At 37.1% G+C, this 19,737-nt stretch overlaps 1 protein-coding gene and 1 long non-coding RNA gene across 4 annotated transcripts; one reads left to right on the forward strand and one right to left on the reverse strand.

Annotated features, from left to right (window-relative positions):
* The first annotated feature begins 7,688 nt into the window (after positions 1–7,688).
* Positions 7,689–19,233, forward strand: LOC137394966 (uncharacterized). The gene is made up of 6 exons (XR_010978417.1): positions 7,689–8,204; positions 8,357–8,503; positions 15,837–15,983; positions 17,414–17,473; positions 17,755–17,916; positions 18,732–19,233. It is a non-coding gene; the product is annotated as an uncharacterized lncRNA (long non-coding RNA).
* LOC137393702 (uncharacterized) lies at positions 9,464–14,545 on the reverse strand. 3 transcript variants are annotated; one of them, XR_010978317.1, is made up of 7 exons: positions 14,403–14,545; positions 14,021–14,174; positions 12,878–13,087; positions 12,647–12,755; positions 12,277–12,381; positions 12,055–12,100; positions 10,924–11,535 (listed from the first exon to the last, which is right to left on the reverse strand). XR_010978317.1 is itself a non-coding variant. In XM_068080358.1 (6 exons), the coding sequence occupies exons 2-6, from the start codon at positions 12,937–12,939 to the stop codon at positions 9,984–9,986; spliced, it is 393 nt and encodes a 130-aa protein (XP_067936459.1). In that variant the 5' UTR covers positions 12,940–13,087; positions 14,021–14,545; the 3' UTR covers positions 9,464–9,983. The 3 variants fall into 3 exon arrangements, 2 of the variants coding, with proteins under 2 accessions (XP_067936459.1, XP_067936460.1); XM_068080358.1 differs by lacking the exon at positions 10,924–11,535 and adding an exon at positions 9,464–10,054 and having other exon boundaries at positions 14,021–14,545; XM_068080359.1 differs by having other exon boundaries at positions 14,021–14,545.
* Positions 19,234–19,737: the final 504 nt, after the last annotated feature.

Below are 19,737 nucleotides of genomic sequence, written 5' to 3' on the forward strand. Positions count from 1 at the left end.
ATTGTGAGGTTAGAGTGGGATAGTCACAACCAGTCACTAGCAATCAAATAATTGACATCAAAGTATTCAATGCCAGCACCACAACTACAAACATGCCTTTTCCACAACTTACCAGAGCTGCTCATGTTGATTTCTTTTACACACACGACACGCGGTCCTTTTCTTTTTTTTGTAGAGGGACACACACACGCGGTTGCTTAGCCTCGGTACTGATGGTGTGCATTTCTTGCCAAAGTTTGGGCTAACTTCGCAAATGTCGTGAAAATGTTTCGATCGGTTACAGAAGACAAGGCTATCAATAGCGATGTGATTTGAATTATTTTTCAAATCAAGTCTTCAAATCAGCCCGAAACTTCAAATCAATTCAAGTTACTTCCAAAACTTTTCAAATCGAATCAAATCATCATTTGTGTCAAATCAGTACAAAATGATTTGCTTCAAATATTCAAATCACCATGATTTGAGAGCAGCTCTGGATAATATATAACGCTCATTAGGTATATATATCTATGATAATAAATAACGCTCATTTATTGAGAATACATCGTGCATCATCTTCACCATTGTAGATTAAGAGTGGTATATTGTCAAAATTGAGTGACATATAGTTGACATATTGTAACGTTTTGTTGACTGAGTGGTGTATTGTTGACTACGAGTTGTATATTATCAACTTACAGGGGCAGACCTGCCAACCTAAGAGGGGGGCAATGCGTGAGATTTGGTTTTGGGGCAATTGATGTATCAATGATAGTATATATAAAATTGTGGAAATTGGGGCAAAAATCTCACGCATTTCTCACGCATTTTCATTTTTTCTTTGGGGTGATTGAGTGAGTCTCACGCCCAATGCGTGAGAGTTGGCAGGTATGTACAGGGGTGTATTCTGTACAGACCTGTCAACCCTGGAGTGGGGAAAGGAGTGAGAGTCTATTTTGGGGGCAATAAAACGCGAGGATTTGATAAGTGGAGTAAATTTTCATAGCGTATAAAAACACCACAGCGAAAGATAATACCTATAACTCCTTATGGAAACCACATGTCGTGGAGGTTATTGATAGATAAGAATGCCACAAATAGGTTTATACATAGTTGTTTATTAGTAGTAAGTATTTGATGACTACTTGACGATTGGGGCAAAAAACAGGTTTGCTTGGGTAAAAGGGACACGGGCGTGAGATGCGTGAGGCATGGGCGTGAGTCTAAAGCCCAATGCGTGAGAGTTGGCAGGTATGATTCTGTATTGTCGACTTAAAAGGGGTGTATTGCTGACTTGGAGTCATACCTGCCAACTTCTATGCATTGGGCGTGAGACTTACGCAATTACCCAAAATAAACTAAAAATGCGTGAGATTTTTGCCCCAATTTTCACAAGTATACTATCATTGATACATCAATTGCCCCAAAACCAAATCTCAAGTATTGCCCCTCTCTTGGGTTGGCAGACCTGCTTAGAGTAGTATATTATTAACTTGAGAGTGGTGTATTGTGGAATTGGAGTAGTATCTTGCCGATTTAACAGTGGTGTATTGTGGACTTGAGTGGTATATTTTATACTCATCCCGCTACCAGCCATGGTGAGTAAGTTGTATAGTTGAGCCTTTTTTGTAAATTGATGAAACAACAACCACCACTGCGTCACTAGCCTGTATATAAACCCTCTGTTTGGCTTGCATTTATTATTTTATTATGAGATATTTGTGTTAATATCCTAAACACTTACCCTCTTTTTCTTTGGTTTTTTTTCCACTTATTGTGTGACAGGCTGATTGTGGTGGCAAACCTTCCAATGTGACTGCTCACAGGTTAGCTCCGATTCCAGTTATCAATAACCAGGACAGGCCTAGTCAAAAGTAATGAAAACTATTATTCCTAGCTAAAAGTGAATACAGCTTATCATATTATACCGTGCACAACATTACCAATTTACTTAAAACAACTGCAGCTGTACCTTGTGCCTTTTTTCCTGTCAGCATCACCCTTTAGAACAATATCTCATGTGTCAGTAGATATGCAGTAGACTGAGATGTTTCTTACTAGCAGTCAAAACCAATTACCAGTATTACTTTCTATAATTCTGTTACAGTACTCATGCTGTTTGTTGATAGCTTAAAGACAGTGGCTACTCCATTACAATGTGCACTGTATGTGCATTCGGCAATTTAGGCGATCTCCAAAAATACATAAAATGAAATTTGAATAAAATGAAAACATGAAATTTGTGGTCAAGCAGCAAGACAAGAGCTTTACTGCTCCATTGAATGTCGGTAAGTTCTGGAACTTTGGTTAATTGCAAGTTAAAACATGGATACACATATATGTAGTGTTCAATCAGGCCTACTCGGGCTAGCGTTGAGTCTTGAGTTACAGATTTTATTGCATGTATAGCAAGTGTGATTGATCAGCCTTCTGTTTTTATTTAGTGATTCTAAGCTAGGTTTTTTAGTTTAGGTACTAATAGCGTATGAATCATTGGACCATTAAAATATTACACTATTTATATATCAACTTTGCTTGTTTGTTTGCTCTAAATTTTTTTGTTTAGTTAATATTTTTATTGCAGAAAGCCTTGCAAAGAAGTCAAGGCGTTTCATTGGAAATATCCCAAGTACGATTGTTGGTTTGAGGATAAGGTTATACAAACATGGCCAAGATATCAACAAAAGGAAGAAACAGCAATACAAAGTGCAAGTGAGTGACATATCGGTATCTTTGTGAACATGTTTCAGTGTAGCGTTTGTATCTGCTTCGCTTAGTAAATTCATTTTTCGTTTTGTCATGGAATATCTATTCAACTGTGTTGTAGAATGAGATTACATCTGATCATCCATCAGTCAGAAAACGATGAAATTAGGTTCGGGACTCGATAAAGATGGATTGCCCTGCCAGATGCCCCCGAAGCAGATCGAAGCACAATTAAATTTGTAAAAAGCAATGATGAGAGGCACACAGGCCCATTATTCACTGCCGCGGTCTGTACATGTTGTAAATAAATTTGCACATCACTTGCTCATTCCTCATGTTATTTTCTATCTGACACGTTGTCAAATTATAAAATATACTGCCTGTGTGGGGAAATCTTATATTAAAGCACCTATAGATGTGAATCCTTCAACATGTTTGTATTCTGCTTTATGTTTACAGATAACTCCAGACTATAGCCGGATCCTAGACCCAAATTACTATTTGTGTGAAGATGATATTGACCCTTGCCTCAAGCTCATCGGCAAACAGTGGCCTGATGTTGTCACTCAAGATTGCCACCTTATCCAGCGACCATAAAGGTTTGATGCTGGTGTGCAGTATGGTGTGCAGTATGGTACGCAGTATGGTGTGCAGTATTTGTGTGCAGTATGGTGTGCAGTATGGCACAGAGAGATATGCTCAAGTCCTCCAGGTGTTTGAGAAAGATCATTGGGTGTCAGCTACGAGTGTTGGAGCTTTGTGTCGAACAGTTAATTACTTTGACAGTTTGAATCTCATTATTCCTCACAGCACTAAACGCGCCATAGCCAGTAAGTAAAATAAGAAATTCTACCTAAATATACAAAATCGTAGGAGCAGGTATAGAGACTCTAGCAGGTCTTCAAGAGATTCTAGCGTTGATAGGTATAGCCGCAATTGGCGTGTTAAGTCTAAGGATGGACAGTCACTTCAGCGTGACGATGAATGTTACAACTGTGGTAGTGGAGATCATAGGCTACGTAGTTGCCCTGCAGCTAGATGTTTTGTATGCAATAAGAAAGGTCATACTAGTATTGACTGTAAGAGAGATGGCGCCGAGAATACTTAGAAAAGGGAATATAGACACCGCTACAACAGAAGTAGTAGCAGGGAAAGTGACCAAACTAGGGGCAAAGCCCTGATAAAAGAGATAGCCATAGTACACCTTCCCACTTCCCAAGTAGAAGTGTAAGGTTTTCATCTGCAGGTCCTAAATGACTAGATAATAAGATAGTAAGGACCTTGAAGGTAAATGGTAGTGAAGTTGATTTCACATTTGATAAAGGTGCTGATGTTTCTACTTTGACTGTTAAGACATCAAGTAAACTCGGTTTGAATTTGAAAGAGCCAGATTGACACCTTAGTGGTGCTGATGGCTCAAGTCTAAAAGTTCTTGGATTCAGTAGAGTAAATATAGAGAGCTCATATCGTACTACTGATGCTCCTGTATATGTGTTGGAAGGTTCTAGATGCAACCTTTTAGGAATGACAGAACTTAAAAATCTTAATTTACTCGCTGTCATTAATGGTATGTGTACGGATAATTTCGATCCTATTCAGAAATTTCCTAAAGTGTTTGAAGGCTTGGGTACTATGCCTGGTATGTTTTCCATCACCTTGAGAGGTGAGGCCGAACCCGTCAGGCTGTATTCCCCAAGATCAATTGCAGCTAGGTTAAGATCTCAGGCTAAGAAAGAGCTTGATAAAATGCTCACTGATAAGGTTATAGAAAAAGTAGAAATACCTACGGATTGGTGTTCGGGTCTAACAATAGCTCCGAAATCTGGCGGTAAAATCAGAATGTGTGTGGATTTAACCAATTTAAATAAAGGAGTTAAAAGGGAAATTTACCCTTTACCTAAGATCTCAGATATGTTATGCAAACTGTCTAAAGGCACCGTGTTTTCTAAACTTGATGCCGACTCTGGTTTTTGGCAGGTGAAATTAGACCCTAAAAGTAAATTATTGACCACGCTTGTAACACCGTGGGGAAGGTTTTGCTTTAGGCGAATGCCCTTTGGAATTTCCTCAGCTCCAGAATACTTTCAAAGAGCAATGGAAAAAATATTGGATGGTTTGAAAGGCGTTTTCTGTTTAATGCATGACATTTTAGTGTATGGTTCCAACCCATCACAACATTGGGCGAGACTTCGCAAAGTTTTGGAAAGAGTAGAAAGCTCTGGGATGACCTTGAGAAAGGAAAAATGTGAATTTGGTTTAACGGAAGTAAAATTTCTTGAACATGTAGTTAGTGGCAGTACTATCAAGCCAGATCCTGGTAAGATAGAAGCTATAGTTAACATGTTACCTCCTTCAAACAAAACCGAAGCGTTTCACCGGTATGGTTAATTACCTAATGAAATTTAGCAGAAAAGAAGCTGAACTTTGTACTCCTATTTATAAAGTTTCAGGCGCTAGGTCTGAATGGTATTGGGGGCCTGATCAACAACAGGCTTTTGAAGATGTTAAAAAAAAATGTCTAAAAAACCAGTTCTATGTACGTTTGATCTAAGAGCTAAACATCGGGTATCGGCGGATGCCAGTAAAAATGCTCTTGGAGCCGTTTTATTGCAACTAGCTGGCAAAAATGAATGGCAACCAGTTGAGTATGCATCACACAAAATGTCAGAAACAGAAACTCGGTATGCTATGGTTGAAAAAGAAGCCTTAGCAATTACATGGGCTTATGAAAAGTTTGACTACTACTTAGTAGGACGGAAATTTGAAATAGAGTCAGATCACAAACCTTTTATCTCGATTCTAGGTGAAAAAGATCTCTCCTGTTTGCCAGCGAGAGTACAACGTTTTAAGTTAAGGTTAATGCGGTATGATTACAATATTTTTCATACAGCAGGTAAGGATATGTATTTAGCTGATTCTTTGAGTCGTCCTAACAGTGATACATGTGGTCAGACTAAGTCTAAGAGTGACTCGATAGAAGCTTATGTGCACAACACAGTCTCTTCCAGCACATATACAGATGTGAGGGAGGAGGCCGTGGTCAGCGCTATGGCTGATGACGAGTGCGGTAGTTTGTGTATGGAATATTTGATAAACGGATGGCCAGATAAACATGGCTGTTTACAAGGTGAAATGTCTAAGTTATACACAGCTAGAAATAGCTTGTGTGTATACGGAGGCATGTTGTTGTATATTTCTAGGATATATATACCTCAGTCTTTAAGACCTCAATACCTAGAATTATGCCATGAGGGACACCAAGGCGTCACTAAATGTCGTAGGAGAGCCCAACGCCACTTTTGGTGGCCGGGTTGTTCTGGTGATATTGAAGATTTCATAAGTAAATGTAATGTTTGTATTGTGCATTCGCAAATAAAACATCAGCCTATGCATGAGTCAACGTTACCTTCTCGACCATGGGAGGTTATCGGTTCAGATCTGTTTGTTCTAGAGAACAGTGTGCTCATAGTGGCAGTTGACTATTACTCCAAGTGAATAGAGGCATTACCCGTTGCTTCACAAGCACCTGGAGCAATAATTACTGTTATGAGAGAATTATTTTCTCGGTTTGGCATACCCATAGATATATATACCTATGGTATATATATAGGTATATATGGTATATGTATATATGTATATGTACATATGTATGTATATATACATAGGTATATATATCTATGGGCATACCTAACATAGTTAGGTCAGATAATGGAAGGTGCTTTGATAGCAAAGAATTTAGGAAGTTTGCTGAGGATCAAGGGTTTAGTTTAATTACTAGCAGTCCTAGATACCCTTGTTCTAATGGTATGGCAGAAAGCGCTGTAAAAATTGTCAAGTCTTTATGGAAAAAATCTAATGACAAATATGCAGCGTTAATGGCTCATCGTACTACCCCATTACCATCGGGGTTCACACCTAGTGAACTTATGTTTGGTAGGGCGGTAAGGTCTAAATTAGGCATGCCATATGAGAGTGACATCGATTATGGTCAGTTTGAGGAATTGGAGAATTCTTGTATGAAGAATTTGAAACGTAAATGGGATAAGAAATATAGAGTTTCCTTGTTAAGTACACTGAGCACTAGCTTGTCTGTTGTTTTTGCGTAGTTGTCCCCCCGTCGAGCGGCGAGCAACAACAGCTTGTCACAAAACGTACTGCACCTGATGCATCAGCTGCACTGATAGGGAGTTGTTTTCTTCCGTCTACGCGGCTTGGCCGCGATGTTATGTCGGTCGCTCCATTGGTAATCGTAACAGATTTCACGCAAAAATTTATGTAGAAAAATTAAGATAAGAACGTTTAACTGGCGACCTCTCTCTGCAGTAAACTTTATTAGAATTTGAGAACTTAGGCAACAACAGCGACTAAACATGTCGTTATTTGTGCGCTCAGTCAGTTTTATTTCTATTTTTGTATCAGTCAGTTTTATTTGTTCTTATGGACTTTATTTTAAGTTTATTTTATTTTTAAGTTCTACTAAAGTTTATCACAGAAACTGGTCTTTGGCTAAACGTTGCAATCTTGTTTTTTTTTCTACATAAATTTTTGCGTGAAATTCGTTATGATTACCCATGGAGCGACCGACATCACATCGCAGCCAAGCCGTGTAGACGGAAGAGAACCACTCCCTATAAGTGCAGCTGATGCATCAGGTGCAGTACGTCTTGTGACAAGCTGTTGTTGCTCGCCGCTCGACGGGGGGACAACTACGCAAAAACAACAGCTTGTCAAGACAGGCTAACTGAGCCCAGGTCAGACAGTCTTTGTTAGGGCACCTGCAGACCCAGGGGCAAAAGGTGTTGTACTGAGAGAGGATAACTCTCCAGATAGTTATTGGGTGCAGGTCGGACAAAGCGAGATCCATAGAGATAGGAAACACCTCTTTGTACTTCACCCTGAAGGAGAGAGTATAGAGAGAGATGATATGGAAGACCTACCAACTTTAGTTAATGAGTCGGTAGGAAAAAGTGGGAATGTGACACCTCTCCCAGAAATGAGAGAGGATGACACTACAGCTGGCTCGACCAGTCAGAATGTTGGTGATTATGTTGTGGTAACGAGGAGTGGTAGACGAGTAAGATGCAGTTGTAACCCTGACTATGTTTACTAACACTCACATCTGTTTATTACTATGGTTTCAGATATTTGTGACTGCCAGTGGTAGTGAACGGGACATAGGCCAGTTCACATTAACTCTCACACTAGTGAGAGTATGGAGGCTTTGCTTAATGCACTGCCTTAAAGAGCCGAGCTCCGGCGAGGCTAATTTAGCGGTTGCAGTGGTGACACTACAGGCGACGGGGAGTAGGGAGATCCGAGCATAGACACAGATGCTTGTGGAGGAGGCTAACTCCTGAACCGTGAGGACAGGTTTTTAGGTGATGATGAGTTTCTGTGAGGTCATCAATGAGGACCTGATGGACACCGAAAGCCTCGGTGAAGATTCCTGAACCAGGATAACCGGTTAATGTGTAAGGAAGGATTCCAATACATCACAAAGGAACGTTCGCAAACAAAAGGTATGTTTCTTTTATATGCAACGTATCTTCCCTGAATGTGTTCAGGTTTTGTGCTTGTTGGTTGTGTTTGGCGTGACGCCTGTTTAACCAACTTGTAAAGAAAGGGCATGTTGTATATGCATGTGTCTGCCTCATGCCCGCCCGTATTGCAGGAACTTAGGTTACGTATGCCAGTCCGGTATTGAGAGGTCGCACCGCAAGTACGTGGGCCTATAGGAGTCAACCATGTGGATGACTACGGAAGCTATATAAGCATGTGACGATTTGCAGACGGGGCTTTTTCCCTTGTGGATTTATTGGTGAGTGCACTTATTTAACAACTACTACTAATACAAGTGCTTCATAAAATAAATTACTCACGTGCTTTGGTGACATGTGGAGTATGCAAACAGGTTAGATGTGGCGCGTTAGAGATTATGACGAATTGAAATTAACAAGTTTAATACAAGAAAGCGTATCTGTTATTTGCGATCGATCAAACTTGAACTGAAACTAACATTATCTGATCATGTGACTTACAATTCCCGCCATATGGCGCGAACAACTTCTACAGCATTTTTCGACCATCCTAGCGAACCAAAGGGCTCATCATTTTATCAGAGGATGATATGCAAGGTCAGATCTAAAAAAGATAACGATTTGTGAGTTTCTCGCCGCAACTCGGTTGCGGAATGCACACCAAAAAAAATTTTGGCGCCTAGAATATAACTGCACGTTGACAAGGTCGTTTCTACGCAACTACAAAACTGCTAATGCTAGTTGTACTGCGTAGTCTTAGTAGGCTGTTGTTGTAAATGGTTTTTAGTATACTCTTGAATAGAGCTTGTACATTCATAATATTATTACAAACTATTACGTATGTTCTACATTGTAAAGCAGTTATTTTATATGACTACAGCAGGTTTTGGCTCGCACACAAAACAGTTATACTTTTTCTTCTAATTACAATACAAATTAGAACCTGACTTTTCAGCAATTATTAGCCTAGCTACAAAACAGTTATATTTCTATTAAATACATGTTAGAACCTGACTTTTCAGCAATTATTAGCCTGGCTGCAAAACAGTTATCTTATTTCAACTTCATGGACTGGAACAGCAGGTATTAGCCTGGCTACATAAAAGTTATATGACTTCATACAAACTAAAGCTTAGAGTTATGAGAAGGTATTATCATTGTATGTTGTATGTAAAAGTTATATATTATTTAGATTCACATAGCATCTCTATCTTAGATTTACATAGCATTCTCATCAAATAACAGGTAATACACTATAATAGTCCGGTGTGAACAAACAATAAAATTTTATTTTAAAACATATTGAAGATATGCCAGTTATCCGCATACATGTGTACATTGGAAAGCATAACAGGTAAACATATGTTTAGCTATGCGTAATGGGATTTTTCCATACCATAATATGCTGGAGATGGCCTACTATTGTCATCTTCAGGAGTCAACTTCTTACACCATGACTCGTAAGTTTCTAGTACAGCTGGACTCAGTCTAATAAGTTGCCGACTAATGACCTGATAGTCAGTTACTCTCTTTAAGATCATATAAAATGGTCTCATTTACCATCTGAATACCATAATACATTCCAGATATATGCTCCTGTCGACAATGTTCGTAATCTCCGGCTGGAACTACATTAAATACACCATAGCTATTATGGTGTGTTTTATAGCGCTTCAGGTACTTGATTTTATAATACATAAGCTGAGCATTTAGTGAGACAGCAGGAAATTCCACAGGGTTTTCTGTAAGCTCCCTGCCATTCTAGTTGGTAGCTTCACGATCTTCTGTTGTCGTGAAACACTTCACTGCTTCTCTGGTGGATTCTTCCTTGGCTATTACACAAATAAATAAATAGAAAACATTACAGACTACTTCACAAAGTTTTGATCTAGTTAACCCTTTGCTTACAAAATCCGTTAAAGCCCGGAATACGAGCATTGTCTCAGTGTACGGATCCCAAAAAAGCTGGAAATAATTCGGCCTTTGATAGAACTTTTTTAAAATATATTGTTTATTTAAAAAAAAGCATTAGAATTAGTAATTTGATTATTTCCGTTGGCTTTGTGATACTGTTTTGAGGCTATAAATAATCCCTAATACGCATGTGCAAGCGATACACTTTGCAAAGATGTGATCTTTTATGGAAATCTATTCATCATGAACGCACACGGTTGTTCAAGCTCTGCTAAAAAGTTCGTTTAGAGGAAGACATCGACTGGTTTGGAAGTGAAGAAGAGGCTATCAGGTCGGAAGAATTGGGGAAGACGATAAAAGTGAAAAATAAGATCAAGAGGGTGAACTGGATTGCGAAAGTGAGAGTGAAACAGCCGGCGATGAAACCGGGAGTATTTACGGATTTCAAATAGGAGCAGACTTAAAACCAAAAAAATTACATTTTGCTGACAGCTTGGCAGGAGTAAGTTCGAAATTTTAAACGGGTAAGTATTTTTAATATGTAAAGCTTTTTATAACATCGGCCATTATAAATTTTATATTTAACAAAACAAACAAATATGGCCTTCAAAAACATTGCGATGCTTCGAAGCCTGTTGATGGTAAAGATATTTGGCGAGTTATTTATTTAGTTTTGCATATAAGTATTTTCAAAAAGCCTACTCTGTTGTCTTACTGGTCCACAATCCTTTATTATGTACACTGATGTTTTAATAAAATTAAAAATAGAAAGAAAAATAGAAGCAAGTTTACTTTCTACTGTGCATTTTGCTGACAATTTCGAACAGCCTGCTAGCAATAAATTTTTCAAGTTAGAAAATGTTTTTGTCTTAATATGCGACTGGTTATATTCTGTTTTGCTGCCTGGTAAATTCATATCTATAGATGAACACTTGCTAGCTTGAAAAGGATGACTTGGACAACCAGTTTTTGCAAACTCTTGCAAACGTATGACACCGTGCAGATGCTTATCATAAACCATTTTCACAGAGCAATTGCTTCCAAAAATGTATAAATTTGTTATCAATGTTTTATGATAGAAGGGTGGCAACTTTGACACATCACAATTTTGATAGAAATATTCACAGACGAATAAACTTGCAGGAATGATATGCAGGGAATAAGTGTCTGCCTGTTGAGAACTTTCTAAGCTTTCAAATGCATATTCATTTATAGCTCTATTCCAATTTGCATGTAAGTTATAGTGAAGTTTAGGCGACATTGTCAGGCCTCCATTTTTCGCTGGACTTTTGGGTCATGCACTGAGAATTTCGAGTGGCGCTCCCGCAATGCATCGGCGCTCATAGCTCCACTTTCAATGCTCTTTGACGACCAATTTCTTTTGCAACTTGTTGAGAACCTATGAATCCGTGCAAGTATTATTAATACAACATTGTCAATTACCTTTATTAATTAGGAAAATACAATTGAAAATGCCATATAACAAAAAATTAGTAGTTTCAACAAATTGAAACTTTTGCTGGAAAGCATTTGCAAGCTATCTGCATAGAAAAAATATAAGCTCGTAGAGAAATTTCCCAGCTTTTCTATGCACATTAATTTATGTAACTTCCAGAATTGTGATGTAAGTTACTGCAGTTTTTATGCAGTCATATCGAAGGCTCAAATCGCCCTAGTAATTGCCTCCGTACACTGGTATTTTCCCAGCCGTAAGCGCCATAGCCAAAGGGTTAAGAACATGCATTAGATATATATAAAGCAGGTAATGTCTGTAGATACCAACACTATACTATTTAAAGATATCAGAATAGTATTCTCATGCTTTAGATTGGCGAACACAGTAAAATAATTTTTATGTGTTAACAAGATACAAATATAAAACTTGTTAGCCTGTATGTGGCTTACATCTTCAACCTACCTGCTTCAATAGAGAGCTTGATATCCGCCAATGCTCGGCCGTCTTCCTAACATAAATAAAGACAATTGGTTAAAAACGAAATTCAATGCAAAAATGTTAAAAAGTTGAAAGTTCAGGTTGAGAAAATTAAACCAAATAAGTGAGGAAGTATTTCAACATATATTTACATACAAGATATACCGATGTGCTAAATCTGCTGAGAATAGTTATTGTTTCACATACCTGTATACTTGCCAATAATTCTTTATGGTATGTGGAAGGATTTAAAGACATATCACCATCTTTTCTATTTTCTAGCTCAAACGATTCAACATATCGTTGCGCATGCTGAAAATATTAATAACATTATAAAAATAGAGATTCTTAGAATTATTCTTTAATAAGTTTACAACAAAAAAAATGTGCCGAATATCTAGAAAGTTCAAGATTATTGCATAACCCCTTACAAGGAATCACACTAATTTTGCTGAAAAAACATTGTGGTTAACAGTGAAAATTGACAGAATAAATAGTAGATAAATAATCCAAACAGACGCTTCCTACTGATAATTGTTGAAGTCTTGAGACCTCTACGAATGAGAGTGTCACTCACCTTGATAACATACAGTCCACAGCTTACACAATCTTTCTGTTGCATAGCCGCCATCTCACTATCTGCCACAGCATAATCAGCAAACCTCTCATCAACAGAAACAAGCTTTCTGCAAATATTGTTGCTAACAGTGAGTTTTTGGATTAAACCATTTATGCTAGAATGCAAAGGCAATAACTGTTGCTTTTTGTAAGATTTACCGACAAACCTAGTGAAGTATTTCATGCTCACCTTTTTTCAATGGTCTGTTGTCCTTTGTAAGTGTAGCAGTTCACGCGGTCTGCTATGTACATACGTGTACACCCGACAAGCTAATTGTTATGTAATTGCACTTGAGCGCTGTAGCGAAGTGTTTGTGGTGAGCGTTCGATTTCGCTGGTGTTTATTTATATATATATTCAAACTTCCATCAACGCTGGCTAATAAGTAACATCGTGAAATCTACAATAACATGTTAATTACGAATAAACACAAGGAAGTTTAAAATCCAGTAAAATAGATATCAACAGTTGCTGAATAAATGTCATTTGAAAGCTCAAAATAAAAGATTATAATAGTAGCTTAAACACAAAATAAAAGATTATAATAGTGGCTTAAACAAAACGAAACTTTGGCTTTCTGTCACGTTAGCTTGCCATAGTTTCTGATAATAAAATTCTATGTATTCAACACTTTATTTGCGTTTCAAAGCTAAGCATAATAAGTTCCATTCAGCTTTTAGTGGCTGCAGACGGTTGCTAACGCAACGATCTTTCCCTTAGTCTAAACGGTAAACAAGTCCCCGCCCCCCATTGATCGTGGTCCGAGGCAGCGGGTCTGTCAAACTCATTAGCCAAGTGATCAAACGAGCGAGCGCTAACTACTGAATATAGATTCTGTATGGATATATGTACACAAATTTGTGGTTGATCAGCCGCCTAGCCTACTATTATTACGGAATTTACTTGACTGATAAACAACACACAATAAAGTCCTTGCTAAAACTATTTTAAAACAGATTTATTTATTTAAGCAGAGTAGTATAGCAGTGGTTATATTATTAGGAAAAATACAAGTTAAACAGATTTCAAGTTAGCTACAGTAAGAGAGTCCATTAAATGAATTTTCCTAAGTTTCCTATCTACCAGCTGCAAACAGAGTACCAAATACAACTTGTATATAAAGCTATGCAAGCTAATGCAAGTTGCAGAGCAAGTATTCCCATGCCTAGAAAACAGTTATCTTAGTCAAGTTACACGCTATATAAAAGATGTGCTGTTTCAAATTTTCAAAACAATTATAATAACTATGCACAGCCATGCAACACTAATTGTTCTCAAAATTAATATCTTGACATAGTCTTTTAGTATAAAAGAGCAGCATAAAAATACTAACCATTAAGGAGTAGTGAATTCGCTCAGAATCATGTCTTGGCACTATAACAATGTCAGCAGGCTGGTCTAATGCGTTAGTGCGACTATCATGGATTAGTAGATTATGAAACCAATGATATACAACCCCTATGGAGGGCTGTATATCATTGATAAAACTGAAAATAAACATTTGATAAAGATAAAAAAAGTTAACGAATAATACAATATGGCAAGATCTTTTCTGCTTCGTTAAGCGCTGCATAATTAGTTTATAAAATATATATTTTGTTGATGTAACAAAAATTAATCCCATGATGAACTTTTACCGCTGATTAAATGAAATAGGGATATTTTGACAGCATCACGTCACATCAACTTTAGATCACAACCTCAGAAAGAAATACCTTGATTGTTGATTTCGACTTCGAAATCGCCAGTTTTATGCCAACATCCACCACCTAAAATAAGTAAAATAAAATCTAAAACTTAGTCCAATATTTCGAAGGAAAATTACAATTAGAAATTTAACAGACCGCACTAGAAGACACTGTTGCAACACAAACTGTCATCAAGAACATAGTTGCTTATAACACATCTGTCTAGGATCTATTTTTAGCAGCGTAACATTTTATTAAGACCAGTAAACCTTTTTGGCATTTCTTCAATGTACCGGTATTATGTTTTTATCACTTTTTTATATATATACCTTATATTTCTAGTATTTAGAATAAATCTAGGCATTTCCAGCACCAGCAAAACACCAGTAACCATTCTTTAATGCCAGTTATCATTCTTAATTTTCAAAAAGAAGAGTTTTGACTGCAAGCATGCAGCACGTTGCTGGCCCCACGATGCCGCTTGCTTTAGAAATACAAAAAAGAAACAAATATTTCCCGCTAGAGCAGGACATTTAACACTGATGTCAAAAGTTTATTTTGAAAGCTATAAAAAACTATTTTCTTACGTTTTTGGTACTACTGATTACGTATAATCGCCAACACAGCTACACAGTTTTCAAACCGAGTTAGGAACTACAGACTAGAAACTCACAAATCATTATCTTTTTTAGATCTGACCGATATGCAAGCGTTCAAGCTAAGTTTAAAAAATTAAACATATTTTTATGCTATGTTTTGAGATATCAGTGCTCAAAGTTGCAGCATTACGATGCCGATAAAATAGACGCGTAAGAACAATAGACATGGTTTTTATTGCAAGCGTGAAGTATATTTGTGAAAATAGTTCGACGAATAAGGATGCATAAAAGTGTAAACATAAACTGTCTCCCACACATACGTCACATTTTAGCCGTTTTGGAAAATGAATCCAAACTAGGGCGGTCTAGTGTCGCTGCAATTTTCTGTTCGTTTTTGAGCTTTTAAGAGCTTTTAATCACATTCCCACATATTTGGCACCTACTACACAACAGAGTAGACATGGCGAATCTTTTGATACAAAATAACTGTAATGTGAATTTTATTGCAAGTCAACCTTTAAGCTTAATTTAACGAAGTGGGTATTCATGTATATACAGACCCCATACAGACATGCAGTGGATTACAATCAAGCTTATAGTGCAGTCTTGATTCGAAGATATACATGGGCTTCAATGTACAAGCATTGGCATACAATTGAAATGACATTAAAAATCATTGTATATTAATAACTACAATCAAGCAAGCAATAAATGTATAAAGCATCATATACATGCAGCAGTTAGTTCTCAATTGAGTGTTAGCAATCAAGTAAGACTAAAAACCTACAACGTCTTCAGCCAATGAATCTAAAAATTCTGTACCATGTTTCTTAGTTTTAAAATTTTATCTGCTCTAATTTAGCAAGGTGAAGCTATTTGGAGAGGAAAGAAGGTCATTCATGACAGTCAAGGCTATTTATGTATGTATGGCGAAGAAAAAGAGTATGGCTGCATGTGCGGCCTTGAAAGACATCAAACCCAGAAGGAAAAGTACAAAGAACAGCGAAGGGTAAGTTACCAGTACACCAAGAATATTTTACTCAGGCTATTATAAGGGATATTTTTGGACAGCAAAACTCGGTCATTGTATGTCCAACATATTTAGACAGGGCTATCATTTCATGTCTTTGCAGATGCACAGATAGTATAGTATGGATTTTACATAGAGATGATAAATAATATTTATTGCTTTTATGGATTTTAATTTGTCTTATTTCTTAAATAGCTATCTTGTAACAAAAGCACGCATGCACATTTATGTTCTTGTAAGCCTGAAATCAAAGAATGCAGTAAATCTAAGTCTACACTACTGTGAGGGTTGGACATGTCTAAGCTGTATTTGATACTTTGCTTTCGGTCTCACGGTACATCAAAGTTCAAAAACACTTTGTCTTATTTTAATTTATCTACACTCTCATAGAAATTCGGTAGAATTGCAAAGAAACAAGGACTTGATTGGAATGCTCAGATACCATATCATTAACAAAATAGCCAGTGAAGTTTACAGCAATCTGTCTCATTTTTCTTGAGAATTTCTCATTCCAAGGCCTCACACATGCGCCAGATAGTATTATATCGCAGTTCACATCTTTGCTTAAACTTGGACGTAATATTTTATTAACATTTAATATTTCACACCTAAAATTTGCAAAAACAATCATTAAAAGCAAGATGAAATGAATGCTTATTTTAGAGCCCTGGCAACAAAGCCTTTGTTTGGACTCTTTTGCCAATTTGAATTTAGTTAAATAGTGCCCACAAATATGAATATTATGGCGCCCAAGTGCCTCGCGTTGCGCGTTCACATCTCGAGTTCATCAAAACCCAAGCCGAGTTTTTTCAACAACAACTCGGCTTGAGAACATCTCATCATTTCATTTTCTCTAGCTACGGTATATTTTTATATGGAATTTTTTTGGTGCATCAGTAAACGTTGTTGACGTAATTTCTATGTTTGTTTATTTTCGGTGTTCATTCAGTTTTTTTGTCAGGTTCTAGAAAGATAACTCTTTTTTTATTTGAAAAAGAAGTGGGCCAGCTCCCACATAGATTGTTTTTTAGTTTGCTTTTTTACATTCTACAATTGTTTTTGTCTCGTTATATTTATAGAAACAAATATGCGCAAATATCGCCAATACATATAATTTAAATGTGTATATATATTTAAATTATTATTATTAAATTTCTGTAAATGTTCTGCAAATGAGACACCCCAACTACTCATTTTGCTTTCTTTACGAACCCGTGTTAGTTTTGCGTAACACAACTCGAGTTCATCAAAAACCCAGGCCGAGTTGTACAACACGGCAACTCGAGTTGCGAACACGCAACGCGAGGCATTGTAAGGCGCCATATAAATATGCTATACATGTGCATAAATTCATATATGTTGTCACATGGTGTCGATATACGTAATTTACGTATTGTTTATATTTTCAGTCACAGAATCCAACAAAGAGACCGCATCCTCAAGACAATACATCTGATAGTAACACGAAGGTACTCACTCACATAACCAGCAATAAACTTTTAGGCAAATTGTGCAATATTAATTATGGTTAAATATGGAATTTCATTGGTAGGCGGATCTTCAAGCCCTTTATAACCCTAGATTAGTAGCTAGAAAAACATGAAGTTATAGTAGGATAATGCAGAAGAACCCCTTGTGTAGGCAGGATTAGGTTTTAGAAACAAATTATTTGCTGCCAACTGCGATATTTGTTAAGTTTACTGTTCACACTCAGCCAAACGTTCAATGCCTCGAGCATTCTGATTTATAGCTCAAGATAAGGAGGAAACGCAGTGCTTGCTCAGGACGGATAGGAGTAAGAGCAGAGGCTATGCGAGCTTCCATAGATGTGGGGAGCATCTACAAAACGCCACAAATGACAGCATTATAGATGTAACTCAGACACCTGATGTTACTTTCATACCTAAGTCCGGTGAGTGGTAATATTCAGTAACTCAGTTTTAAAATTAGAACCCTGTTGCATGATGCTTTCGTGCCACTTTAGTGTAAGTGCTCAGTGTCTGAATTTGAGAGAGTTGTGCAGCGATGCTCCTAAATCTCTGATTCCAGATTTGTAAAGCATATCGAATCGCTGGCATGCGTTTTGCTCCAAATCAAATCACTTAGAAGGGTGACGACTCAGCTTAGAAATAAAATGAAATTAAAACCATCATCCACTATGTAATTGATGGTTTTAATTTGATTTAATTTACAAGCTGGGTAATCCATTTTTATGGTACTTTGATGCCAATCTCATGATTGGTGATTTGATGTGATTTGCAAATTTCTAATCAGGATCTGGAAGCATCTCTGGAGTTGTTATCAACACTTTGAGAAGTTGATAACAAGGTGCCACAACACCATCCGATTCGTAGACTGAGTACTTGGACTAATGTCGTTGTTGTCTTCTACAAGTCAACTCTATGGGCTAAATCGGTTGAGCAGTGTAGGATCGGAAGAGATATATGAAGCCAGGAAATAATTGTGAAATAAAACTCTTGTAAAAACAGTAATAAAGTCAAAAACTAGCAAAAGCAGATTTGCCCGGTTCTTTGAGATCGCCAAATTAACTTCCAGCTAATCACAATGTCCAATGTAATTTTCCAATCTATTTAATTAAATTAACAAATAATGTTCCTGTCAAAGTCAAAAATCGTCTCTAAACAAGGCCACTTGAATACTGCATTCACAGTACTTAACAAGTTCAAGGAGATGTAAATACACATGCTATGATTGTTTTTATTTTAGATCAAGGATCTCCAAGAGGAGTTTGCAGGGAGTAAGAAATGACAGAGCAAAAATGCTTCCTGAGGCTTTATGGATATGCAATATCTAGATAGGCATAGAACAAGTTTGTTCCCTATAGCTGTGGGTGAACTGGCAATGAAGGGAGGGCACGCCAGAGGGCATCTGGCGTGCCCTCCACCTCATTGCCAGTTCATCTGCAGCCATAAAGAACAAACTTGTTCTAGATAGGAATACTTTCATATGCAAAAACTCAAGCTGTTTCAGCTTGGTACTGTGCTCAATTTTGAGTGAACATATTGATCAAATTAAAACATACCTGCATACATACAACATTCAGGACTCTCAACACTGATTTTTTTAAATAACCCAGACTTATATTCACTTATTATCACATATCTACATGTAGTATATGTGGCCCTTTTCTACTGTGTTATTCTGTTCTCATTTGTGCTTGTTGAAGGCCTTTTATGGCTTTGGTGCTGATGTGGTAGTTATTAAGTTATGTGCAACATTTTCTTTTTATATCAAATAAAGTGAAATTATTAAACTTAACAATTTATTATAATAGATTCGTCTGATAACTGAAACAACTTACTTCCTATCATTGTTCCAGTGGTCCATCATCCGACATTTTGTCATTGCGCATCGACTTTTCAAACAATGTATGCTGTATAACGTCAGCAATGTCAATATATATACATCATGCTAAAGGTTTTGTGTGTGCTGCCCTCTGATTTTCCAGAATTGGCTACATTGCGCTTGTGGAGATAACCGGAAAGCTGCTAACAATGATGCACAACAATTGCCACATGCATTATTTATATTGGAGCAAGCAAATACATCATCATGCCAACAACAAGAAAATATTTTTTGCCCAACAAATCAAGAAATATTTTTGGTCACACATTGCTGTACTTAAATAATAAATATATAAGCAAGTTGACAAAAGAATTCCTACAGAGCCGGTCATGTTCAAAATCTAAATAAAGTTAGTTGGAGAAGTCGG

This window comes from Watersipora subatra, chromosome 4 (assembly GCF_963576615.1).
Source record: "Watersipora subatra chromosome 4, tzWatSuba1.1, whole genome shotgun sequence".
NCBI classification, from domain to species: Eukaryota; Metazoa; Bryozoa; class Gymnolaemata; order Cheilostomatida; family Watersiporidae; genus Watersipora; species Watersipora subatra.